The sequence below is a fragment of the Eumetopias jubatus genome, unplaced genomic scaffold, assembly GCF_037043125.1.
Source record: "Eumetopias jubatus isolate StellerSeaLion01/CBP00866 unplaced genomic scaffold, mEumJub1_p1.0 scaffold_9, whole genome shotgun sequence".
NCBI classification, from domain to species: Eukaryota; Metazoa; Chordata; class Mammalia; order Carnivora; family Otariidae; genus Eumetopias; species Eumetopias jubatus.
Window position 1 is genome coordinate 140315032 of NW_028274815.1, and position 25419 is coordinate 140340450.

At 60.0% G+C, this 25419-nt stretch overlaps 1 protein-coding gene across 2 annotated transcripts; it reads left to right on the plus strand.

The window, feature by feature from the left end:
* The first annotated feature begins 12231 nt into the window (after positions 1-12231).
* On the plus strand, positions 12232-25065 carry ARFGAP1 (ARF GTPase activating protein 1). Of its 2 annotated transcripts, XM_028091186.2 has the most exons (13): positions 12232-12315; positions 15149-15212; positions 15386-15495; positions 15678-15849; positions 16310-16410; positions 17231-17317; positions 17782-17878; positions 19283-19339; positions 20576-20608; positions 22332-22388; positions 22885-22944; positions 23510-23586; positions 24413-25065. In XM_028091186.2, exons 2-13 carry the CDS (start codon positions 15153-15155, stop codon positions 24753-24755), a joined length of 1254 nt encoding a protein of 417 aa, XP_027946987.1. In that variant the 5' UTR covers positions 12232-12315; positions 15149-15152; the 3' UTR covers positions 24756-25065. The 2 variants fall into 2 exon arrangements, with proteins under 2 accessions (XP_027946987.1, XP_027946988.1); XM_028091187.2 differs by lacking the exon at positions 22885-22944.
* The last annotated feature ends 354 nt before the right edge of the window (positions 25066-25419 follow it).

Below are 25419 nucleotides of genomic sequence, written 5' to 3' on the forward strand. Positions count from 1 at the left end.
TCAGGCTTTGGGCAGGGTGGGGGCACCATGGTGACAAGACCATGCATATGGGAAACATGGACTCACCACCCAAGGTCTTTGATCTTCTTTGCAAGTCTTGACCTTTAGAACACCCTGAATGAAAGGACTTCCTAGGAAGATGTTCATAAAAGATTATTCAGCGAAAAGAATAGGTGGGAAAATATTACATGCAATGGGGACTCAAAATCAGCATCACAGGCATGAGGGGACAAGGACTCTGTGCTCTGGGGGGCCTGGACACTATGGGGCTCCAGCAGCATCCCTGGGCTCTTCCCGCTAGATACCATGGCATCCCACTGGTCATGACAATCAAAAATGTTTCCAGACATGGACAAATGTCTCCTAGGACCGTCCTCACTGCTATAAAATGTGGGCTTGATTTTATCAAAAGGAAAGTGTGATGTATGCTCCTGGGGGGCGGGATGGCAGATCTGGTCACCAGCTGACAGCGTGTGAGCCCTTGGTTCGTTGGCTTCCCGGAATATCTCTCCCGGATACATTCTCCCATCTGCACCCATGTGTGGGCAATGGCTGACACTGTCCCGTCCACAGACAGGAGATGGGACAGCCCAAGGCCCACACAGGAGGCTGACGAAGTATCTATAGTTCCCAGCAAGCACCTGGAAATGGAAATGGAAGTCAAAACCACAGGAGACACCATTTCACACCCACTGGGGTGGCTGGAATCCATCCTTCCACGTGCTGCGCGGGATGCGAATGGGCACAGCCACCGTGGAAAACCGTCTGGCAAGCTCTTTGAAAGGCCGACCATACAGTTACCATAGGAACCAGCAATTCCAGGACATGCCCAGAAGAAACGGCACAGCCAGGGGAGAGCTTGTGCACCCTGTTTGTAGACATGTCATTCCTAAGAGCCCAGAGAGGAAACAGCCTGAGTGTCCCAACATAAAAGTGTGGTCTATGCATACGATGGAGTATCACTCAGGTGTCTGTAGGAGTCAGGTCGTGATGCACACGACACTGTGCACAAACACGGAAAATATCACAGCAAGTGAAACCAGTCATGGCGCCTGTCGGCTCTTCCTCCCGGGATCAGACGCCAGTCGAGGATGGAATTAGGCCAGCCCCCTCCTGCGGGGGCCACGGAGTATCAGAGCTGGCGGCCAGCGCCTGTTCTGGAAGCCCAGTCCGTGGCGGGGGGGTGAGGGGGGTCGGCCAGAGCAACTGGGACGGTAAGCTCTGACGTGTGGGGTCTGCACAGGATCCACGGCATGCACCTGCCACAGTAGGGTACATGCTGCTGTGGCAGGCAGTGGGACCCCCAGGGTGCAGAGTCACCCGCCTCGTAGATAAGAATGCTGTGACGGGGCCGGGTCATGCGGTGGGCAGCACTGTGCAGTGCTGGGGCCCAGCCCCCTCGGGGCGGTGAGATTTCGCTCCTCACTCCATGTGCTGCTGGCTGAGCATCATGGATCTGGAAAGCTGAGCAGTGCCAAGTCTCCTTCTGCATGGACTCCCGGAGAAGACAGCAGTCAGAGCCCCACCTGCCTCACCCCTGTCGGATTTCCGGCCATAACCGGAAAGTGGTTATGGCCATAACCAAAACACAGAGATGGGCTGTCCCCAGGTGCCTCCTCCAGCCTGTGCAAGTGGTGAGGGGCTGGGGGGTAGACAGGAGCCTGACACCCACCCGAAGGAATCAGTCATCAGAACGAGGCCGGGATGTCACCGCTGCCTGTCGCTGGGGGCTGCGGGGGGGGCGGTTAGGACAGCGGTGGGGGGGTGCCCCTGACTTCCAGGGGTGAGAGCCAGACGCTGCAATGTGTGTGGGGCTGTTTCTTCCTGGGGGCAGTCTCCAGGTGGGGAGCTGGGGGACGCCACAGCTCTTCAGCCCAAGACCACGTGTGTGCTTTCCTTTTCCTCCTGAGTAAACCTGTGTATTCACTTGCTATGCAGCTGTAATAATTTACTACCAACTTGAGGGTGTGAAACAGCAGAAATTTATTCCCACACAGCCCCGGAGGCTGGAAGTCCAAAATCAAGGTGTCGGTAGGGTCGTGCTCCCTCCGGAGCTCCAGGGGCATCCAGCCTGGACTTCCAGCTCTCATGGCTGCAAGGCCCTGGGCTTGTGGCCGTGTCCTTCCACCTCTGCCCTCAGGTGGCATTTCCTCTCTGTCTCTGCCCTGCGTGTCCCTTATAAGGATACTTGAGACACCACGTAGGCCCCCCCCCGGGGAACCCAAGGCAATCTCATATCGAGGTCCCTATTTCAGTCACATCTACAAAGATCTTTTTCCTTAAAAGTTCACACCCACAGGCTCCAGGCATTAGGAACATACCTTTTGGGGGCTACCAGTCAACGGCTACACTTGGAGAGGCCGGACTGAGGTTCTGGGACACTCTCCTGGACCCCTCCCGCTCTACACCATAAACAACAGGAAAAGCCCCCACACCTGGGGGCCTGTGTGGGGTCAGCTCACAGCAGGGCTACAGGAACCTCTTCACTACCATAACATGTGATGTTTCCACAAGCCCAGAGCCCTGGAAATTGCCATGCACACAGATGTTTTCAGATGGAACTGGGAGAAATTTCTAACTATCAATAGGCACTCCCAGAAAAACAGAGGCTGATCCCCAGAACCACACGGGGCAGGCAGCTTGGCCCCTTCCCTCTGACTGGATCAAAGGCGGCCCAATGGGTGGTAGTGTTGATTCCATTCTTCCTTTGAGAGATAATGGCATTGGCTGGTTTCCATTTGACTGCAGAAGAGCAGAGAGAACCCCGTCCTGAAGGGAAAGTCGTCCCTGCTGCACCAACAGAATGGGATGTGTTTCCCGTGTGGGTGGGCTTGTGCCCTGGGAGCCTTCTTGGGGGTGCCTACAGTCACCAAAGGCTCTCCCAGGGGAGCTTCACCCCTGGATGGCCCCGGGCCACGTTCCTGCTCTCAGAGTAGATGCCGTCATGCCCCCTCCAAGCCACAGGATCCTTGGAGTTCTGAGCTCTGAGCTCCCGGGCCTGACACAGAGGCCTTGACAAGCAAGATCACAGAGGTTTGCGCACACAAACGGGGCAGTCTCTCCCCCAAGGTGGCTGCTAATTTGGGAAACCCCCTCTCACACGCCACCCCTCTCCACCACACCTCTACTGACTTCCTTCTCCACATCCCCATGTACTGACCCCCAGTCTCTTGCTGGGGAACCCACTCCTTCCCCTTCCGGCCCTGGCCCTGACAGTCCAGGCCAATTTCCTGGCACCAGGCGTGGTGAGGACTGTGGCCTTCTGCTGCCCCAGCCTTCTCTGCACCTCGGGCCGGCCCAGCCTGTGTCCTGCACAGCTCTGCTGGCAGACAGCAGGAAGCCAAGACCCGGAGCTGGTGGACCTCTGTTTCTGGTGCTTTGCAGTCCCTGGGGTCCTGGTGCAGCCTCCCCGCGGGCTGGCCAGAGCCTCCCTGCCCACCAGCTCTCAGCCTCTGGGAAGAGGGGACCATAAACTGGAGCAAACTTGGAGAGGGCTTTTGCAGAGAGCACCGTGGCCCCGGGAGCGGCTGGGGCTCCGGGGGCTCCTCCCATGGCCCTGGGGCAGGAGTGGGTTCTGGGCCACACCAACTCCAGCCTGCAGCTCAGACCTCGGGGCTGCCTAGTTTGCCTCGTCTGTCCCCCAGCGAGGCCCCAGCACTGCATGTCCCACCCCAGGCGTCCCCGGGCCTGCGTGCCATCAGCACGTTGTCACAGACCCTTGTGCAAGTGTGGCTGGGCTCACGCATGCGTCCCAGACGGCTGCTCTCATGAGCCCCCAGGAGGTCTCCCGGCCCAGGAACAGCTCTCAGCTCCTCGGGCGGCTCACACGGTGCAGGCAGTGGAGACTGCAACACTCAGTGCCTGCCAGGGCCATGTATGGAACGGGCACCAAACCGGTTCAGGGCATTTCTCTCAGACGGGCGGTAGAGGCTTTGGGGTCTTGCCCGCTGGGCGGCCAGTCCAGGATTGGCTACAGATGAGGCGTTAGGCCCAGGAGCCCCGGACTCCTGGTGAAGTGCTCGTGGGAGGAGACGGCTCACCGCCCTGACCGGACACAGCTGGTGCAGTCCAGGCCTGCAGCTCCCAGACCCAGACCGTGTGCACGCGGGTCTCCTTTGGGACCTCATCATTCCTCTCAGCAACTGGGGGTCACAGAGGGAAAGCAAGGCAGAGGTGGGGGCTGGGGTTTCTTTCTTAAGCATTTGTCTCATTAAACAAGCAGGAAAAGCACAAGGAGAAGGAAACAGGTCTGCAGGCCTGTTTGTCTGTCCTCCCCTGAGGTCAGTGGCCTTTCTGCTCCACTTGGTTCTCTCCATGTGCTCTCTCCCTTCCCCCCCCCCTGTCTCCGTCTGTCTGTCTGTCTCTTGCCGGGGAGGCTCTGGTGTGGGGCACATAAGCATCACACGAAGCCAGTGTCTGGGGGGCATCGGGGAGGACTCAGAAATGACCCCCAGCACCCCTCTCTCGGGAAGCGTTCTGCAGCTGACATTCGCTCGCTTCCTTAGTTTTCTTTATTCTCCAGTGGCCCCTGGAGAAGCCTCTGCTCCTGTCCCCCCACCCCACCCCATCCTGGGGCTGGAAAGCGACAGGAGGCCCCGCCCTGCACTGAGGAGCTGCAGTGGGGCTCCCTTCTGTCCCAGAACCCTCGAGGGAGGGCCTAACGATGCCCCCATTTTACAGATGGGGAAACGGAGGCTCAGGGGTGTCAGGGGACTTTCCCACAGCCCAGAAATGGCAGCGGTCGGATCTGACTCCAGGCCTGTATAACTCCAGCAGGAGCCTGGGACCGGGGCTCTGTAGTGCCTCCTCACCCTGCCACTAAGAGCTGGAAGGAGCAGCACAACGTGCCTGGGAGGAGGATCTGCCCCCGCAGGCTCCCTCCGTGATGGCTGGCACAGGCCTGGGAGGTAAGAACGCAGGCTCTCAGGCCTCCCTACCGGCCAGGAGCATGCTCAGCCCCCGTCTTGATTGGGCTGCATTTAGTGCTCCTGATCCGCACCTCCCTGGTCCTGCTGGCCTGGGGGTCAGTGCAGGCCGGTTAACGGCTGTCTGTCTCTCCTGGGGTGTCACCCAGCCCGTGCTCCCTCCCCCTTCCAGGTCCCTGGTGCTGTTCCTGTTCTGTACACCAGCCCCTCGGGCCTCCCTGGGGGCCCCAAACTGGACATGCCCGCATCTGGACCACACCCTCTCCCCTCCCCCACCCCGGGCCAAGCTCCTGCCTCTCCCGACAATCCACCTGTCACCCTGCACCTGTCTCACTCCCTTCCAGCAGAAGCCTAGCCTTGAGAAAACAGAAGAGACAGGCCGAGCCCCGCCCACCTGCCACGAGCATTCATCACGCTAGCTGTCACGTCCTGCTTCATGCTGCACCCCGACACCCAGCCTCTACCTCTGCCCCGGGGGAAGCTTGCCTGGGGTGGGCTGCAGTAGTGTGGGTTGGTGCCCTGGTGGCTCTCCAGCATCTCGCCTTCTGGCCCCCCAGCTCCTCAGATCTCTGGTCCTAGGGAACCCACCTCCCCCTGCGGCTCCAGGGCCGGAGCTTGGGGCTCAGATGCCACAGGCTGGCACAGACCTCCGGGCCCCTGATTAGCTTAGAAGTGGACGCGTGACCCGAGCTAGTCCAATCAGAAGGAATGCCAGGCTTCTCGCTGGGATGCGGGTACAAGCTGGATGTGAATCAGGAGTTTGCAGCTTTAGAAGCTGCATCTTGGGACCTTAGGATAAAGAAGGAACCGCAAGGCAAAGACACAGGAAGAAACCTAGTTCTCGACAGTATTGTTGAGCTATTGGATCGAGCCTTGCCTGAAAGCCAATTTACCACTGGGCTTCTCATTGCATGAATTGATAACTTTGTTGTTAAGCCATTTGTGGTTGGATTTTCTGTGTCTAGCAACTAGCATCTAGAAAGATTCCTGACTAAGCTAGGCATGGGAGGGGCTAAGACTGAGTGTGGGGGTCCTTACTGTCTGGCTCCAGGATCTGAGCCATCAGGCTTGCAATCCGAGGAACTGGCCCAGTCTCAACACATTTTTAGCTGTGATTCCTTAGCCAGTGTGGACGAGTGTGATTCGGCACAGCTGCAGGCTCCTTGGTGTTGGGCGTGGGATGGTAGCTCAGGGCTTTCGGGAACAAGTGTACCTTTGTGGCGAGGCACAGCCTCTCCGATTAGCACAGCCGTATGTTCCGGCTTCCCTTCTGTTTCCTTCTGTCCCCGGCCCCAACTCATCCTGTGCTTCATTCACAGGCGATGCCAGGGAGTCTGATGGGGCAGGCCAGCCAGGCCCTTCTCCCCTTGGGACCGAGTCCTGCCACTCACAGGCCAGAGCCAGGAGCACGGCAGCCCCAGACCAAGCTCACGGTCTTCTCTCCAGATGCAGGACAAAGCCATTTCAGGAAGGACCTGGTGGTGGAGAACAGAGAACAAACACAGGGGTCCTCAGGAGGGGATGCGCACTGTCCGACGCACCTGTGCTTGGCCTCGCCACCCAACGCAGCAGGGACAATGCATATGTGCTTCTAGCAGGACAGGGAGACAACACAGCAGGGAGAGGGCATGAGAAACAGGCATGCTCACAGCAGGACACTTGGTACAAAGATTCTGGGAAAAATTGGCTAGAATCTATGAGAATTTATCCAGTGCTTGCACTTCCAGAGATCAATGCATCCATGGCCGTAGAGAGGTCATTGTACCCGGATGTCCAGTAAACCATGAGGATGAAGCAAAATAATAACAAAGCGATAATGGTGATAACAGAACCCCAGTTTGCACTGCTGGGTCAGTTAGAGAAATTCCACTGTGGATCTGTGGTTAGGAAGAATGAGGTCCCACTGCAAAGGCAGATGAGAGAAAGTGCCACAGAGGGAGGTGCTGCATGTATGTTGATTTGGGAGACCCCGTCTGGGCGGGTCTACCCCAAACTTTTGGCCATGGCCACCTCTGGAGGGGCCTGCACTAGGACCCAAGAGGCCCGCATAGCACCCTGAGGCAGGGGGTGCTTCCTTCCAGCTCCGTGAGCCCCTGCCTGGCACGCGGGTGAATGGGCCCCCCCGGCCTCAGCGCATTCCTGCCCACTGTGGTTTGAACCTGTTGTGATCTTGGTGGCAAAGTGGGACCCAGCAGTTGGGCCTTAGGAGTTTACCCCCAGCCACCTCTGTGTGAGGGGCACTGAACGACAGGGAGAGGAGGAAGGCGTGGGCCAGCCTGCCCAGACCACAAGGCAGGCTGGGCAGGGCAGGGAGGAGGGCTCAGAGCGCGGGGAGGAAGGCCTGAGTTCCAGGACATGGGGCAGGGCAGGCACCAGACCAGAGCCCAAGTTCCCGGGGGGCCAGGAATACCAAGTCCAGACCACTGGACTTTATTCTGGAGACTGACGATGCCCGGGCGGCACCTGGGCAGGAAACCATGAGGGAGTTCCTGACGGCAGTGGGCGAGTCCAGGGGCTGGAGGACACAGTGGTTCTATGCCAGATAAACCTGGGCCTCATCCCACAGCCCTGAGCACAAGCTGTGTGAGCTCGTGTGAGACACGGTGTATCTCTGAGCCTCCGCCTTCTCCCCTGAATGGTTCCCACTCCTGGGGCCAGGGAATGGTTGGGGGCTCTTCCTGGCTGTGGTCAGGGTGACCAGGTGTGGCCCCACAGGTTGAAGATTGTGACTGAGAGCATGGGAGATGTAAGAGAGAGAAAGGAAAAACTGCTGGGTCTTTGCCTCCACTGAGAGCTGCTGGCATCTGTCACAGCAAGTGCCAGCCCCAAGTGCCAGCCTCACGACCCACCGGTGCCTGTGGGGTGCAGCGCACAGGCTGCCCCTCGCATCCAGCCTGGTCAACAGGAGGCTCAGTGTGTAGGAGCCCACGCGGGATCTTGGCCCCAGGCCCTCCGGCTGGGAACCCCTACACCTTTCTCAGCCCCTGGGACGTTTCCTTAAAACAGCTCTCAGGAGCTAAGGATGCCCCCCATTTCTCATGGAACCTGAGGCTCTGCTGTCCTCAAGGTCGGTTTAAGGGCTCGCTGGACGCCAGTGAGGGCCTCCAGGCCCAGAGGACAGGTGTGGGAAACACCCCTGGGCCCTGAGCTGAGCCCGACACAGTAGGTTTCCAAGATGAGCGGAGTCCAGAGCGATACCCAGGGCTCTGCTGACATCTGAGGCCAGGCTCCGCCTCTGCTGGTGGCCCTGGAGCCCTGGCCAGTTAACAGGATTAGAATGTCATTTCAAGGGGCGCCTGGGGGGGCTCAGTCGTTAAGCGTCTGCCTTAGGCTTGGGTCATGATCCCAAGCTCGTGGGATCGAAGGCCGCATCGGGCTCCCTGCTCAGCGGGAAGCCTGCTTTTCCCTCTCCCACTCCCCCTGCTTGCGTTCCCTCTCTCGCTGGGTCTCTCTCTGTCAAAATAAATAAATAAAATCTTAAAAAAAAAAAAAAAAAAAAAGAATGTCACTTCAAGATGCCCATTGGTCCCGCCCCGCCCCGAGGCTCCTGGCCCTCCGGCCCGCGGGCTGAACCTTTGAGGTTGGATAGTGGGCTTCCTAGGAGGCGGCGCTCACGCGGAGTGCAGGGGCGCCGTCCGCGGGTGCGCGGCGGGGAGCGCGCGGCGGGGAGCGCGCGGCGCCCCACACCGCCTCCTGGCGGCCGCGTGCGGAAACGGCCCGGGTCCGCGCTGGGATTCCCGCACCCCAGCGCGTGGGTCTGGACCCCGGACGCGCGGCAGAGAAGCGCTCCGAGGAACTGTAAGGCAGTCTTTACTTCTCGCCGTGGCCTGGAGCCCTGGGCGAGCTGCCGCTGGGGTGCGCCTGCGCTTGGGGGCTGCACCCTTGCTCATCGCGCGACATTCCAATGAGGCTGACCCCGGGGCCTCTGGGGTCTGAGCGGCCTGGGACCGCCTCCGCCAGCTGCTGCCACGGGCCGGGGCCGCGGACTGTGTCACAGCTTCTGCAGCTGTGCGCAGCCGATACAGCAGGACCCGCCTCTCAAGGAAGCCCGGGCACGGCCCCTACCCTGGACACCCTGCAAGCCGCACCTACTGTCGCTTTGCCGATGGGTGACTCAGGACCGTGAACCTGAGCCTCACGAGCCTTCAGGCACGGACCCATACACACGGTACTGCGCACACCTATGCACCACTCACACGCACACATGGACGTGCATACAAGCACACACGTCTTTGTCCTTCCACATCACATACACACAAGCACACACAGACGCACACCCCTACACGCACATGCACACACAGCAATACACAATCACACGAACACGCGTGCACGGTGCGCAAATGTGCAAACCCAAACACGCTCACAGATGTGTGCACTTACGTGCACACACATGGCCCTCACTAGCCCTGTGGAGCTCCAGCTGCTTCCTCTGCCACGCCCTGCTGGCTGCTGGCTGGACCCCCTGGCCCCAGCTGACCCAGCTATGGGGCCCAGACAAGGCCACCAAGACTGGTGCTGGGTGTCCCGATCTGAAGACATGCCTGGTTACCCCCTGTGGATGCCCAGCTCCACACACCTGCCTTCCACTTTGAGGAGGGTGTTACAGAAGCTGGGTGAAAACCTCGGCTCCATTAAACCGCCTTTTGGACCTTGGGCAAATTGCTTCTTTGTTCTGCACCTCAGTTTCTTCATCTGAACAATGGGTTCATATCAGAGCATGCATGGTGGCTGTGCAGTTTAACAAGATCTTCCTTACCAAGCCCACAGCCTGACTTCTGGAAAGTGTTCAGGCAGTGTGGGCTCCTGGCCTGAAAGGGAATTGTAGACTTTTTTTCACCAGTGGGGAAACTGAGTCCAGGACAAAGCAGTGATTTGACGCAGCTCCACCAGCGACTTCACAGGGGACTTGCACTCCTGCCTGGCTTGCAGTGGCTTCCTTTCTGCCCACCTTGTGTAGCTGGTGCCAAGAGCCCTGCAGCTTTGTGTGGTCACTCACTGCACGGCTTTCATTTTGCTGCCCCAAGAATTCCCTTCAGTTCCATTCCCATCCAGAACTTCCCAGCCCCCAGGGAGGAAACCACAAACAAGATTGTATTACTGTAACTGAAAGTGAATGGACTGCTGGCAGTTCTAAAAGAAAAACAAATTATCTGAATAGTTTAGATGGAGTCATAGAACGTCTTCAATTTGTAGCTACATGTTCTGCCCATTCACCACTCCATTGCCCGGACTCCGCTGTTGCCCTGTTGTTTGGACAATGTAAGAGCCTTCAGATCATGGAAAGAGACAAAAGCTGTCCAGACGTCGTGGGGCAGTAGGTTAGCCCTGGCCTTGGAAGGCCACCCATCTGGTCTTGGCTCCAGGGACGTACCTTCTCTAGGGATGAACATAGCCCCAGGCCTCCCAGAGCTTAGGGCAGGTGGGGGCTTGACCCTTTTGCTTTGTGATCGGAAAACTGAACATTCAGCCTTCACTTGTTGTTTGGTCTAGTGGGTGCCAAATGCCGGCTCTAGTTCTGCTTTCCAGGAGGGTCTTCCCTCCTTCTCTCCTCCTTTTCAACATCCTCTCACGCCTCACAGCCCACCTCCTCCAGGAAGCCCACTGTAAATGCAGCACCTGGCTCTCTCTCTCTGAACTTGTGGAGCCTACAGTTCCGACCACAGGCTCTTGTGCTGAAATCTAGTCTCCTGTTGCCACCGTGTAGACCCTAGTGGTGCCTGTTTATTTCCGTGAACCCAGGGGCTCCTTCTGGAGGGTTCCCTCCGGCTGCAGGAGTACTCATGCTCAGCCACGCACGAGGCAGGCCTGTGAGTGCTGGGAAGTCAAGATAAGCACCCAGGGCAGCTTTCAGCCAACCACGGAGGGAAACGCAGTGAGACCCCCCCCCGTGTGCCCACCAGCGTGGCTGCCGTGAAAGCCTGAGAACCCACGTGTTGATAAAACGCGTGGAGCAACTGGAGCTCTCTAACTGCAGGGGAGAGTAGAAAATGGCACAACCATTTTGGGAGACTGGCAATTTCATATCAAGTTCTAAGTACACCTGACAATCACCCAGCAATTGTACTTTTAGGTGATTAAACGAGAGAAATAAAAAATATGCCCACAAAAAGACTGGTACATGAACTTCAAGGCAGCTTTATTCATAATATCAAAAACTTAAAAATGACTCCGGGGTCTAACAGAGTGGCATTGCATTTAGTGGCATACCATTCAGCAATTACAGGGAATGGAGCGCCGAGAGCTACAGCACGGATGACTCTGAAAACATGATGCTGAGCGAGAGACCCGGTAGGACACATACTGTAGGATTCCATTCATACGAAGTGCCTGGGGTAGATCCACCCACACAACAACGTGGGTGGATCTTCAAATCATTCTGTGAACTGAAAGAGGCCATTGGAAAAAGAGTACATATTGCATTCATTTATACAAATGTCTAGAACAGACCCAGCTAGGATGTGAGGATGAAGTAGGAACGGTGGTTGCCTCGGTGGGAATGCTCCATAACTAACTGATGGCGGTGGTTCCATGGGGTATGCATTTGTCAAGTCATTCAACTATACGATTACACCTCAATAAAAACGTTTATACGTGACCATTCCGAAAGTTACCTGGACGAAGAATATGCACAAAGAACACAGAAATATCCAGAAAGCACAAAGCAAACCACAGATCGCTTGCGACTCCTCCCTGCCCAGAGACAATCCTTTTAAAGGCAGTCTTTGCTGTAGGCGTCCTCGGGGACTCGGGGTCCGGCCGCTCCCCAGGTCTGCAGCCTGCAGGTGACCGCCCTGCTGCGCGCTCCGCCTGCCCCGCCGCCCCTCCAAACCCGCTCCCAGCCGGAGGACCCGGGGTCCTGCGGCCGCAGCCGGGCTCGGCCCCTGGTCACGGGTCCCTCCCCTGCGAGGTCCCCTCCACCGCACGCCAGGACTCCGCTTGCCCCCCGGCCCTGGGAGCCCCGCCCCCGCCGCGCCTTCCTAATCAGCCCCCCGTGAACAGGCCGTCCCGGAGTCGTCCCCACGGAAGGAGGGCGCGTCTTCCGTGCTCGCCGCTGCGGACCGGCACCCGGCCGGTCCCCGCCGGACAGTCAGTCCCGCCCCGCGGACCGCGCCCGCCCCCCGCCGGCCCCCCGCCGGCCCGCCGCGTCCCCAAGCTGACAGGGGCGTGGCCGCCCTCCGGCCCGAAGAGCGAAGGCGGAAGTCCCGCCCCGCCGGCCCCGCCCCCTCCCGCCCGGCTCCCCGTGATGCCCCGCGAGGCGCAACGTAGCCGGAAGCTGGTGGCGGCGGGGCGGGCGGCCGGCGCGCGTCCACGGAGCAGCTTGCGGCGCGCCCGAGCCCGGCGGACCACCGGCGGACCACCGGCGCGCGGGATCGAGTCCGGACCCCGCCCGGTAAGCGCGTGGCCCGAGGACCCGGCCCGAACCCCGGCCCGCCGCCCCTCTCTCCTCGGAAGCCGCCCCCACCTCGGTTCCTGGAACCCTCCCGCAGCCGCGGCCCCGCGCACCCCGCCGCGCCCCTTCCTCCTGGGGAAGGGGCGCAGCGTCCAGACGGACGGCGCAGGGCTGCAGGCCGAGGGGCTTCCGCCCTGGGAAGCGAGGGTTCCGTCTGGCGGGTGCGGGGGAGGCCGGTGTGGTCAGGAGCGGCAGCCTCGGCCTCGCCCGGTGCCGTGGACGACCCCCTCGGGAAGGGAGGGGCTCGAGCGGTCCTTTTCGGTTCCCGTGGGATATGCGTCCCGTCTGCCCTGCTCAAGGCTCCACCGCAGACCACCAACGCTGGGAAGGGATGTTGCTCGTTTGGGGCAGGCCTAACCCTCCTGCCGCGCTCTGGCCATGACAGTGCGCCCGTGGGGATGGCCGAGGGGGCGCTGAGCTCTCAGGCTTGCTCTGGCGTTGCTTCCCAGGACCCCAGCCCGCCCAGGTTCACAACAGATCCGTGCGTCCCGGGAGAAGGGGCTGTGCGTTCGCACAGGTGCTCTGGATGCTCCCGGTGGTTTCTGTCTGTCTTCGTCACTGTAACAGCCCCGGGGACCCAGTCCTGCCCCTCAGTCATCCCTTTTAATTAATTTGTGATACCGACAAGATCCCAACTTCAGGACCAAGCATTGTGCAGTTAACAAGTGGCCTACGTGGTGAACTAAGAAAAAGTGTCCTCATTTGGTTCAGCGTTTACTGAAGTTATGTCCACTTGCAGAAAAGCTGCATTTTACCGTCCTGGTTTCAAGCTTTAAAGAGTTCTTGGACGATTTTTCAAGATAAACCGTAGTTGTGGTTTTGAAAGTTAGGATGCATTTTCAGGTATCAGTTAGCATTTCAGAGAGTTGAAGGTTGCTCACATCCAAAACTGGTCCCCAAGGGGAATTTCTTTAAAATCAGGTCATTTCCTTTTCATATGTTATTTTGCTATTAGTTCTGCGAACAATTTGGTCTGCTTAATTTTATTTTACACAATTAGAAATTCGGAGCATGCTCAGCCCAGTTCTGACTTCTGTTTGCCGGTGCCTTTTGACCAGAATGTGAACCTCTGAGGGAAGGCACAGTTCTCTGGAAAGAGCACAGGGCTGAGTATGGAGACTGATCGGGCAGGTGTGCGTGTCAGCCCCGCACAGCAGGCCACAAGGGACTCTCCAGTGAGACAGATGTGTGCAAAGGGCTTTGTGGATTCAGACCCAGCCCGATGTCTCTCCAAGTGTGTGTGGTGTTTACCTGTTGATGCCTTTCGTGTGCGGTGGCATAGACGCTCAGTGTGCTGAAAGTATCCCACTTGAACGAGTCCTACCGGGATGATGTATTCAGGTGTTTGCTCTTGAGATCCGATGGTTTTGGTAGACTGTCACACGTAGCACGGAAAACTGCAGAGTGCAGAAGAGCCGCGGGTGAGCTCTGAGTTTTGTCCATCAATTGTAAAAAACTGAAAACCAATGTTTATTTGTTATTTCCTTCAGCTAGCCTCAAAGTGGGCACTGATGAGCACAGCAGTCCTGGCCTTCCAGATTTAGAAAGTTTGGTTGTGCAGAGAGTCAGGGCTTCCACCCGTGGCTTATTCCTGCGTACTAAGATTACAGGTGAGGTACAGCCAGAGATCCTCCTGGAATGTTTACACTGCACGTCAGTAGAAAGCTCCAGCTTCACTATCAGCAGAGAAGCTGGCCGCATGAAATGTCCAGCAGCTGGGCAGGTGTCCAGTTCTGAGCCACTTACAGGGTCCCTGCGTGTTCTGCAGTGGGTGCGTGTTGCCATGAGAGTTAGGGGCAGCAGCTCACAGGCTCCGTTCACGGGTGAGGGGAGGGCAAGCTTCAGGGGGACACACGTGCAGTCGTGCATTGGTGGTGGTAGAGGTGGCCTGGGGCCAAGTGGTGACGGGGTGTGCAGGACCATGGGGTTGCTTTATGGCCAGCACTGTGCGGCTCCCACCCCCTTCCTGCAGCTTGAATCTACTCTATCACTTTTCCTGGTCATGAATCCAGTGGGCTGTTGGTTGAACTTGAGCTTTGCCAAAGCTAGGAGCTATGTAAAGACAGAAATGGTTTTTCTCTTCAGCCTGAATTAAGGTGTGGTACCCCGGCAGTGTCCCCATGAGGCACGGTGGCAGGTGTGCCCTGCTGCGCTCATGCCGTCTGTCACGTCCACCCTCTGTGATGGGCCCATGGAGGACATCCCTGTAGGCCCCCCCCAGACTGGCCTCTGCACGTATTGGTTGGGGCTGCCGCTTCAGCCCACACCACAGGCTGGGGAGTAGAAGGACGATGTTGCATGCAGAGAACTGGGGTTCCCTGTCTCCGAAGGTTATCGGCCCTAGTCTGAGGTGTTGGCCTTTCAGGTGGGCAGTCAGATTGAGCGGCCAGTCTGTGTAGGTTGTAGAAAGACCATCCCTTGCTATGGGCTTCATCACAAGACGGGACGTTATATAAATTACGCAGTGCGGGTGGTATATGATGCTTAGGCAAAGCGGACACCAGTAATTATGTTATTCTTAATAATTGTGTTGCCTTTGGTTGGAAACATCCAGACGGCTGTGGGTTTTTCTTAGTGTGTGGAGGACAGGTTCTTTCTGTAAGTGGTTCCCTCATGCCGCCTGTAGTGAGCAGTGGCGTTACCCCATAGCTTCCATCCTGGCAGCTTCGTGGGATTTCTCTGAAGCTGTGTGTGCTAGTGTTTTTGCACTTACTTGTTTTCTTGTGAAGTAGCCTACTGGTAAGTTTTAAAACTTTGTGTTTCTCCTTTGCAGCATCATGGCCAGCCCCAGAACGAGGAAAGTTCTGAAAGAAGTGAGAGTGCAGGATGAAAACAACGTAAGCATCTGCTCTGCTCTGGTGCTTTGAGGTTTAGCAAATCTCTCAGAGCTCTCCCTGTTACTGTTAGTCTCGGGCCAGTCTCCTCTGCTCCCTCTTGGGGCCACCTGTCGGGTCTTTGGGGTCCCGGGGCCCCAAGTGCCTGGGTGAGTCGCACGTGACCCTCTCCGCAGGTGTGTTTTGAGTGTGGTGCATTCAATCCTCAGTGGGTGAGTGTGACTTACGGCATCTGGATCTGCCTGGAGTGCTCGGGGAAGCACCGCGGGCTCGGGGTGCACCTCAGGTTAGTGCCCTGCCCCTGTTGCCTCGAGGGCCTCCTGTCGGGTGTGCGGTGACGGGGTAACGCGCGCCACCTTTCCTGCTCTGCGCTTCTGTCAGGGGAAGTGCCTGCACCAGATTCATGACCTAGGTGGGGGGCTCTTGGATGCCCAATGCTAATAAGTAGGTTGGCTCTCTGGTTTCTAGCTTCGTGCGCTCTGTGACCATGGACAAGTGGAAGGATGTGGAGCTGGAGAAGATGAAAGCTGGAGGGAACGCGAAATTCCGGGAGTTCCTGGAGTCTCAGGAGGACTATGACCCCTGCTGGTCCCTGCAGGACAAGTACAACAGCAAGGCCGCGGCCCTCTTCAGGGACAAGGTAGGGACCGGCTGACCAGGGGTGCCGAGGCTCTGCCCGTGGGAGCTGTCATTCTCCTGTGGGCTCTGACCTCCCTGCAGAGGCCGTGCGCGGTCTGTCCACAGATAGGACACGTGGGCCGTCTTGTCCCACCTGGGGGAAAGGAGGTGGCACGTTGTTAGCAGAGGTGAAGAACGGGCCTTCCTCCCCACCCTCGGGGAGAGTGTCGCGTGCCCGCTCCTCTGTACGTGGTGGCTGAAACTCTGCCGAGGATGGCAGTGCGTCATCTGGGGTCAGAGCCACTGACCGAGAACTCGCCAGCACCGCTGTTCATTCAGAGTGAGACCCTGTCTCGGTGTTGACATGTGGCAGAGAGCCCCCAGCCCATGGCCGCTGAGCCTGGGAGGGACAGCAGACAGGACATGCTGGAGTGGGTGACGTCTCTGTCCTGGGCTGTCTAATGCCTGTGTCCCCTCGGCAGGTAGCCACTCTGGCTGAAGGCAGAGAATGGTCTCCCGAGTCATCGCCTGCCCAGAACTGGACCCCACCCCAACCCAAGGCACTGCCGTCTACTGCCCACCGGTAGCTATTCCTCTGGCCTCTTGTCTGGCTTCAGACTGTTCTGGGCCTGGCCCTGATCTTAGCCGTAGCTCAGGACCCCATATTGGTGTGGGAACAGCTCCCATTGTGAGTTGCTCCCGAGAGTCAGTAGGGACAACAACTCTGTAGGTCATTGAAGCAATACAGGCTCTCAGTAAAAATGCAGCCCATAAGCTGTGTCTAAGGTGAAGGGAGTACCTCCCCATTTCTCGAGAGCCCGTTTGGTGCAAGTCTTTCCCGACACGCACCCGTGACATGCGTGCATCTCTGTAGGAAACATCCTAGCTGAGTGTTGTTTACCTCCTGTGTCCTCTCTGAGGATTGCCCACCCCTGAGTGCAGGTGTGATGCGGACAAGCTGGTCCCCCTGCGTCCTCTTGCATGTCAGAGGCTGGTGTTTTCTGGAGTGACTGGTCCAGAGAAGGCTCCCTGTTTGCACCGTGGGTGCCCAGGGACCCCCACCCCACACCTGCACTGTGCATTTTATGTGGAAGGTCCCTGGACCACTGTTGATGTGCCTGCTTCAGCCTCTGTCTCTCCAGCCTCTCTGCTGTCTCCCTGCCAGCATGGGCAGGCGTGGAGCTGCTGTCCGGCCCTTTGGGTCCGGAGTGTGCCCGCTTGTTGCCAGCCTGAACCTGAGCTGCCTTTCAGACAGACTTGGAGGCCAGCTGGCTTTAGGTGCTCCATTCTTGGAGGAGCCCAGGTGTGACCAGGTGGATGTAACAGCATAGAGGCCCGCACAGATCCCTCAGGCACCTGCCCGTCCTCTGTTGGGCTCACTGACCTCTGACTCTCCCTTTCAGAGCCTCTGGCCACCCACAGAACTCGACCTCCTCCTCAGACAAGGCATTTGAAGACTGGCTTAATGATGACCTGGGCTCCTATCAGGGGTGAGGCCACGGGCAGCAGGGGTTCAGTCCCTCAGGGCTAGGGCCTGCTGCTTTCTGTGTGCAGGGCACGTCGAGCCCGCACGCATCACGCGGGTGCTGGTTGTGGCAATCCCTGGGCCAGCCCAGGTTTGAAGAGTGGTTTTGAGTGGAGAGAAAAGGAAAAAAGAACAGTTTTCCTTCTTGAAACCAGCCTGACCTGTAAGCGAGTTTTGTTCTTGGAGCTGTCGGATTAAATCATTTGGATGCTTCTTGTAATAATAGGCTGTTGGCTTTGGGTCTTGCCAAGGTTCCCTGGCTAAATGCAGCAGGAGGGTGTTCTCCGGTGAGCAGAGGGGAGCCTGACCTGTGTGCCCGCCTTGCTGTGGATGCACGTCCTCCCCGGGGCCCTCGCACCTCTGCCCAGGGCCTGGGTGCCTCCCGCCTCAAGGCTTTCAGGAGCATGCTGCTTCTTGTCTCCCTGTCAGGGCCCAGGAGAACCGCTATGTGGGGTTTGGGAACACGGTGCCGCCCCCGAAGAGGGATGAGGACTTCCTCAGCAGCGCTGTGTCGTCCCTGTGCTCGGTGAGGACCGCGCCCTGCCCCGCAGACCCGCAGCCGGCCCCGCCTACGGAACACCTCCCCTTTCCTTCGGCGAAGTTTTCTCTATGACCTGGCTTATTCATTCCGGTCCCGGCACGTGCAGTTGCTTACGTACTTTGTTACAGAATGTGTGTTTCCCACTAGCCAGGCGCGTTTCCTCCAAGCACAACATCCTGTGTGGTGTGTGCCCGGTCCTCCTGTCCTGCCAGAGCACTGGGCACAGCCGACCCCGGTGCTCTGCCCACCAGCCCCGCTCTCCAAGCCGCATGGGCTCTGGCACCCTCTGGGTTTGACGCTCGCAGCCCTGCGCTTTTGTCCTCAGCTTCAGGTCAAACCATCGTTTTCCAAGGAAACTTACTGTGTCTTTAGATGATGTTCGTTCATTGTAGCACTGTCTGTGATGGTAGCTGCTGACCCCCAGGGGTCTGGCCAGTGACGGCTGGCAGCGGCCTGTCTCTGGGTACCGCACGCGTGAAAAGGCGAGGAGACGTCCTCCACGCTAACAGGACAGGGTCTGCAGTGCCCTGGGGGGACGCAGCAAGTGCAGGAGGAGCAGACGTGATGGGTGAAAACGCAGGAAGCCCCTGGGAGCGGCCGTGTGTCCGCCGCCACTGTAGGGCCCTGCGTCCTGGGTGCAGTGGGAGGTCTGCTGAGCATCACTGTCTGCTGTCCTCTCCTGGTCCGTGACACATGCTGTTCCCGAAGTGGTGGAACTTGTCAGAAATTAAAGCTGCTCCTCCAGAGCCGCGGGCGGTGGCGGCCCTGGGCAGCCAGGGTCCCTTCTCCAGGTCCCACCCAACGTAGCGCGTTTGTGTTAGTGTCGCCCTCTTACGGGTCTTTAATTCACCGAAGAAGCTGAATGTGCTTGTCTCCTGAGCTAAGGGTTCCTCGGCTTCCTTGGGGGGGAAGAGGCTCTGCTGGGAAGTTGGGATTTGAGTGAGACGTGTGTGTCCGTAAATAGTTTCAGTAGGCTTTGGGGGCTTAGGGGGAAGACCTCAAACTCAGAACAGGTCTGCCCACAGACTAGGTGCCAGGCCCCAACTCCTTCGAGGGGAGGTAGGAAGGACCAAGGGCAAAGGGAAGAACCGGCACGTGCGTGCAGTGGAGGTCCAGGCAGGTGGTGCAGCACAGACGCATGTGCTGGGCCAGATGCCGTGGCTGCCAGGAGTCGGGGGCATGGTGTTCAGGTGTGCCCACAGCTTGCACACCTGTTCTCCGTGGGAATTGGGGTTGCTGCTGTTGAACGGGACCCCGGAGGTGGCCATCCTACAGATTTGGGGGCAGAATCCATCAGCCCCTCGCTGAGCGGTGGATGGCATGGCAGATAGCCTGCCTGTTCGGTCGCCTGTGGAACCTCGACGTGGCCTCTCTGTTGCTTCTTTCCAGGGCTGGAGCAGTTTTACCACCGGAGCGAGCAAGTTTGCCTCGGCCGCTAAGGAGGGTGTGAGTAGTCCATCCTAGTGCCTTCAGGCCCACACAGGCTGCTAGTCTGGGGTCTGGGGCAGACAGGGGTCTTGAAGGGGCTCCGACGAGGGGTGGAGGGCGTTTCCAGCCACAGGGTCCCCTCCCAGGCCGTGTGCTGTTGGCCCCAAGTCCCCGAGGCTGCAGCAGATCTCAGGGCCCCGCCGTTCACTGCTTCAGTGGCAGGCATCCATCTGCGTGTCAGAGATGAGCTGTGTGCAGAGGGGTGCCGCTCTAGGAGAGGGGTGTGCCATGCTCCAATGCGGCATATTGTGAGCCCTGCAGCCTGAGTGGTGCTGCCAGCCCTCCAGTTTCTGCTGCTGGGCACGGAGCAGGGTTCAGGCAGTCGGACTTCTCTCTTCCCCTTACCTGCTCCTCTGCCCAAGCGAGGGAGGGTTGGGGATTTAGTCAAGACACACGGGTGGGGAGTGGGTATGATTTTGGAAAGGAACAGGCAGAAACCTATCTGAGGACATTACCCCGGAGGGGAGACTGTCAGGGCGTCCGGCAGTTTTCCTGGTCAGCGTGGCCTTGGTGAGGAAGGTGACCTGTAGAAGGAGGAGCCCAGGGCAGGCTCAAGGGGCCGCCCGGCCAAGTAGGCCCTGGACAGGAACGTTCTGAGGGCCAGATGGGTGCCTGCAGCTCCACAACCAGCAGGAACCACGGGGCTGGCTCTGGGCCGAAGTGAAGGCGCTATGGACCTCTCTCCGTGCTCCCCGTGGGCCACAGTGCCCTGCGTCCTCCCCCATCTGGCCTGGCCTCGAGGGGCACCAGGCCCTATGGCACCAGCGCTCTGGCACGTGGCCTCCGCTGGTTCTCTCCAGGCCTCGTCCCTGGAGGGCACCGCCAGGAGGTTCAGGCGCCTCTCAGCGGGAACATCTATGGCCAGGCCTTTTCTTTCTTTGTTTATGAAACTGTTGGGGGTGCTGTGCTAAGGTGAGCTGTGGGATGGTCCCACGCTGGGCGCCAAGCAGGTGGCATGGCCTGGGCCACGGCAAAGCCCACAGCTGATGGGGCTGGGGTGGCCGCCCCCTCCTGGGGACCTGCTTCCCCTCCAGTGGAGCCTGGCCTAGTGGGCAGCTTTGCTGGGCCCCTCGGAGCTGCTGGGAGGTGGGAGGCCGTCAGGAGACAGACCTAGGATTGAGTGCTGAGTCCTGGGGATGTGCAGCTGGGGGTCTGGTGTCAGGACCGGTGACTGAAAGCCATGTTTCTTTTCAGGCAACCAAATTTGGATCTCAAGCAAGTCAGAAGGTAACAACGGAAGCTTCTGCGTTCTGTGCTGTTAAAGTTCCTAATTCTGTCCTGTCGTCGTCGTCTAGATGCCTGGTCTGCCCTCCTCAGGGCCTGTGCTTGGGAGGGGGTGTTTCTGTGTGCATCACTTCAGGTGCCTGTGGGTTAGCAGGGGGGTGAGAAACTGCGCCTGTAAGGCCCCGCAGGGCTGAGGGCACCCGGACAGCTGTGAGGCTCGTGTGCAGTCGGCTTTCTGCACCCGTGGGCGGAAGGAAGCCTGGTGCTGCCAGGGCTGCGGGTTGTGGGGTGGGGCAGGCCAGCCCTCCGAAAATTCCCAGTTAGTTTCTCTCGTGGGTGGTGGTTTGGGGTGTTGGCGTTTCTCCTTTTTTTTCAAATCTTGGTTGGTAGCCCTGGCAGTCCCCAGGTAGTGGCAGGGCTCTGGACCGCCTGTGCCCCGGTGGTGGGGGTCAGGACACAGGCCGGAGGCAGCGGCCCCAGAGGCTGTCCCGGGAGGGAGGGTGGTTGGTGTTCGAGGACGGCCTGTCCCTGTCTCGGGCTCCTGACCTGCTTGTGCGCGTGTGGTTCTGGAAGTTGTACGTTGGGAGGGGAAAGCAGTGAGGTTTGGTGGCAGTAAGTGGGCACTCCAGGCCACTTTTGAGGACACGTGCTGGGGTGCCGCCACGAGAACGTGAGGCTCATTAACCCGTCTGGAGGTGCTTCCTGGTGGTTGCTCACCGCTGCTCCTGCCCGAGCTCGCTAGCTCTCTCACTTTCTCCCTCTCTCCCCCCTCCGCCCCAACCCGCTCCCTTGCTGTCTGGGTAAAGTTTTGGGGCTCCAAGCAGCAGCCCGAGATGGTAAGGCCCCAAGTCTGTTCTTGTGCATGCCTTTCCCCGTCTCTGTGCTGACCACGCGCTTTGCCCTGAGCTTCCCTGGACTGTGGCCTGTATGTGTCCTCGCTTAAGTGCCCTCACCCTCGGAGCTCCCCGCCAGCCTGCTGGGCTCCTGTCTGGCCCATCCATGCTGTTCAGGGACCTAAGACCCCGGCGGGAGGCCAGGGGTCCAGAACCGGGGGGGCACGGCTCCTCCCGGGGTGCGAGGAGCTACTGGGCAGGATTTTCATTTCACGGCTGGATCACCTCAAGCTCAGTGAGCAGAAGGGTTATCCCAGCGGTAAGGTGCTGACTGGTGTGCGGTTACCCTGTCCATCGAGGCTACTGCTTCCTGGCGTGCTCCCGCTTAGCTGCCCATCGTCCCGCCCCATCCTACCCACCTTGGCTCTGTGGTCTTTCCTGAGTCAGGTGCCCAGTGGTGGGCAGGTGGGCTCACACTCCCTCCAGTGAACAAGGGTGCACCCGCCTGTACCCCAGCCGAGGGGGGTGGCATGTGACCTGCTGCCAGCACGCAGGCTGTCCTCACGGGATGGGATTGCGTGGGCTCCGATGGGAAGACCCGCGGGTGGCCGCGGGATTTGCTGCCACTCTGGGCCTCTTCCCTCTAGAGCGGGTAGGCCTGGGGCAGTGTCTCTGGCTGCCCCCCAGCCAGGGTGCCTGGGGGGCACTTCGTGCAACTGCCTTGGGTGCCATGGCTGCCGGGGCTGGAGGGGGTGGGGGCGGAGTCCTGGGTGCTGGTGGGCCGCTCGCCATCTGCTGCCTTCCCTCGGTCAGCCAAGCTTGCGGCCACGTGCTGACCAGCGTCCTGGCTGACATGCTGCCCGGGCTCACCTGACTTCCCTCTTGTCACACAGGCTTCGGAGCTGGGCCACAGTCTGAACGAGAACGTCCTCAAACCTGCCCAGGAGAAGGTAACGCAGCCGACACCTTGTCTCTCCGTCCCCACCCCCATAGGCCCTCGTTTCAGGGGAGCAGCTGGTGCTGGGGGTTTCGACTCCCACCAGTGCCGCGTGTCCCAGGGGGCCCCCACCCCCGGGCTCCGGGAGGCCTGGCCTCGAGCTCTGTTCCTCAAGAGTGCGGCTGGGTGTGGGCAGCACGGAGGCGGCTGACTGAGCCAGGGAGGCCCCGCAGCAGGCTGGGGCCTCGGGGGGCGGTGCCAGCCTGCCGTCAGGAGGTTGTGGCTGACATAGAGGCCCCCCCCGGTAGGATGCTGCATTTTCAGCAGCTTGGGCTGGAGTCGGCGGCCCCCACCCCCTCTTCCCTTGTGGGGAGGGGGCCGCCCAGGGGGAGACAGGGTCACACACAGCTGCCGCCACGGGTCTCTTCAGCGTGTGCTGATCTTTCTCAGAGACGGGTGACGGTGGGCTTTCTGCCATTCGGCTGACAGCACTGTTTTAACCCACGCAGGTGAAAGAGGGAAAGATTTTTGATGATGTGTCCAGTGGGGTGTCTCAGTTGGCGTCCAAGGTAGGGCAGGCCCCACCTGGGACTCGGGCGCAGCCGGAAGCCAGTCTCCACATTCCGGGGCGCCCGGGCCGAGAGCAAGAAGGGCGTGGGCTCTCCGTGCCCCTGTGCGCTCGTGTGGCCTGAGTGCCCGCTGAGCGGTGGGTGAGGAGGCTCAGCGAGACGCTCCTATGCCGGTTGCCAGAGGAATATGGAAACAGCTTGGCGGGGGGAGGGTCTCTCACGTCTGCTAACTGTCGCTTTTTTTCTACCCTCATTCTGCTGCCGCTGCCCTTCCCCGGTGAGTGCGACCTTCCTGACATGCCGGTGGACGGCTGCCGTCCTCCCGGCCTCCTCCAGGCGGGTGTGCGTGTGCGTGGCCCCCTGCTTCCCAGCCCACCACTCTCCGCACGGGGAAGCCTGCAGGGAGCTTTGCGCGCGTGCTGTTTCCTCGAGCTCCTGCGCCCGTGGGCCTGAGCCTGTCTGTGCTATACACGTCTCTAAGCTTTGCCGGGACTTTGAGCGGGACAGCGTGTGTGTGCCGTGTGTGAGAACCCACCCTGAGCTGCCGCCTCCCGTCCCCTTCCAGGTCCAGGGGGTTGGCAGTAGGGGATGGCGGGACGTCACCACGTTCTTTTCTGGGAGAGCAGAGGACCCGTCGGACAGGTACGCCGGTTCCCTGGGTTTCTTCCCACAAGGTCTCTGGGAGGCAGTCGCTGGCAGACGGGCGTGCTATCCCCAGGGGCATGGGGGTCACAGCAGCCCCCAGAATCGTAGAGATTCCGGCCCTGTGGTAACTGCTGCCGCCCAGGGCAGGGAGGGAGGGGGAGGCCTGGAGAGGAGGGGCACCAGCGCTGATCCCCGTCTCCAGTCTGGGTAGGTGGGGCCGGCGGGGGCGCCTCAGTGGCCCTGTCCCCTCACTCACCGTCCGCTCCGGGCTGGCGTCCTGGCCTGTCTGCTGGAAGCCCGGTCGGCCTGGTTTCCAGTTCTTCAGCCGCAGGGTGGGCGGGGCGGGAAGTCCGGCCATGGTGGGGGCTACTGCTGGATGGTGGCACGTTTGCTGTGCTCACGGGCACAGGCCACACGTCTTCCTGATGCGCCATTTGGTGGTTCAGGCCGCGTGGCTGTGCTCATCAGGGTACAGCTCCGCTGAGGAGCTCTGCGGGGCCCCCTCTGTCTCGACAGTGCGGGGAGGGCTGACGCACTCAGGGCTCCCCTTTGCCCTCAGTCACTGCAGAAAACCAGTGTTGTATGTTTTCCTTCACGACGAGCTCCCTTTTGGGGTGGGGCTGACCCAGCGGGGCTCTGGCAGCAGGAGGCCTGAGTGCTTCTGGCAGGTTCTGTGCCCTGGACTCAGGTGGAGCTGCACGGGGGCCTTTTGCAGGCCCCGTGGGCGTCGAGGTCTGGGTGGGGCCTTTGCAGCCTGGGGCAGGACACCAAGGGATGGCCTGGTGGCTCAGGCCACTGTTCAGTCTCTCCCTGTCTTCCCAAGACCCCTGGAGGGCCAGAGCTACCAGAACAGCGGTGGGGACCACTCCCAGAACCGCGCCGTGGACCAGAGCTTCTGGGAGACCTTCGGGAGTGCCGACCCCAACAAGGGCCACAGGTCCCCGAGCAGCGACAGCTGGACGTGCGCGGACGCCTCAGCCGAGAAGAGGAGCTCGGACAGCTGGGATGTGTGGGGCTCGGGCTCCGCATCCAACCATAAGAACAGCGATCACAGCGACCTCGGGGAGGCCTGGGGGGGCGGTGGGGAGGGCAGAGCCACGACCGCCAAGAAGGCCGTGCCGCCCGCCGAGCCGGTGGACGACGGCTGGGGCGACCAAGACTGGTAGCCCCACTGAACCCCGGCCGCTGCGGTGGGCCCGCGTCTGCACTTTGCCCCCACACTCCTCCTGTCTGACCCCAGAAACCAGCCGCAGCGGGAAGACAGCACCTTGGTGGGAGCCGGGGGGTGGTGCTGCCGGCTGGCTCGGGCGCCGGCCCCGCGAGGCCACGGTGCGGGACGGTCCGTGTCTCTGCTGTGGTTCTGGGGCAGCCCGTGGGAACCTGAGCGGGGTGACGCGGGAGGCAGAGTGCTCCCACAGGAGGTGGGCCGCGCCGTCATTCCCAGAACACCCTCTAATAAATCCTCCTGAGTGCCGTGCTGTGTGTGAGGCGTGCGTGCTCCCAAGTGTCAGGTCCAGGCTTGTTCCGGGCCAGCCTTTCCGCGCGAGGGACGTGCCCAGCTCCCTTCCCTGGCCCTGCTTCGCTGCCGGGGCCACTCTCCCGTGTCGCCTTTCCAGGCCTCCGCACACGGCCCCAAGGCCTGGGTCCTTCGCCTGCGCTCTCACTTAGCCGTGCCCGTCTGAGCCGAGGCGGCACCCCCAGGATGCCCCAGACGGCTGAGGAACAGGGTTGTGAAAGTGAAGCGTAGGGAGGGGGAAGGCAAGCCGGCACGCTCCCTCCCGAGCCCGGGTCTGGAGGTGCATGGCCGCAGGGTGGGCTTTTCGAGGAGCT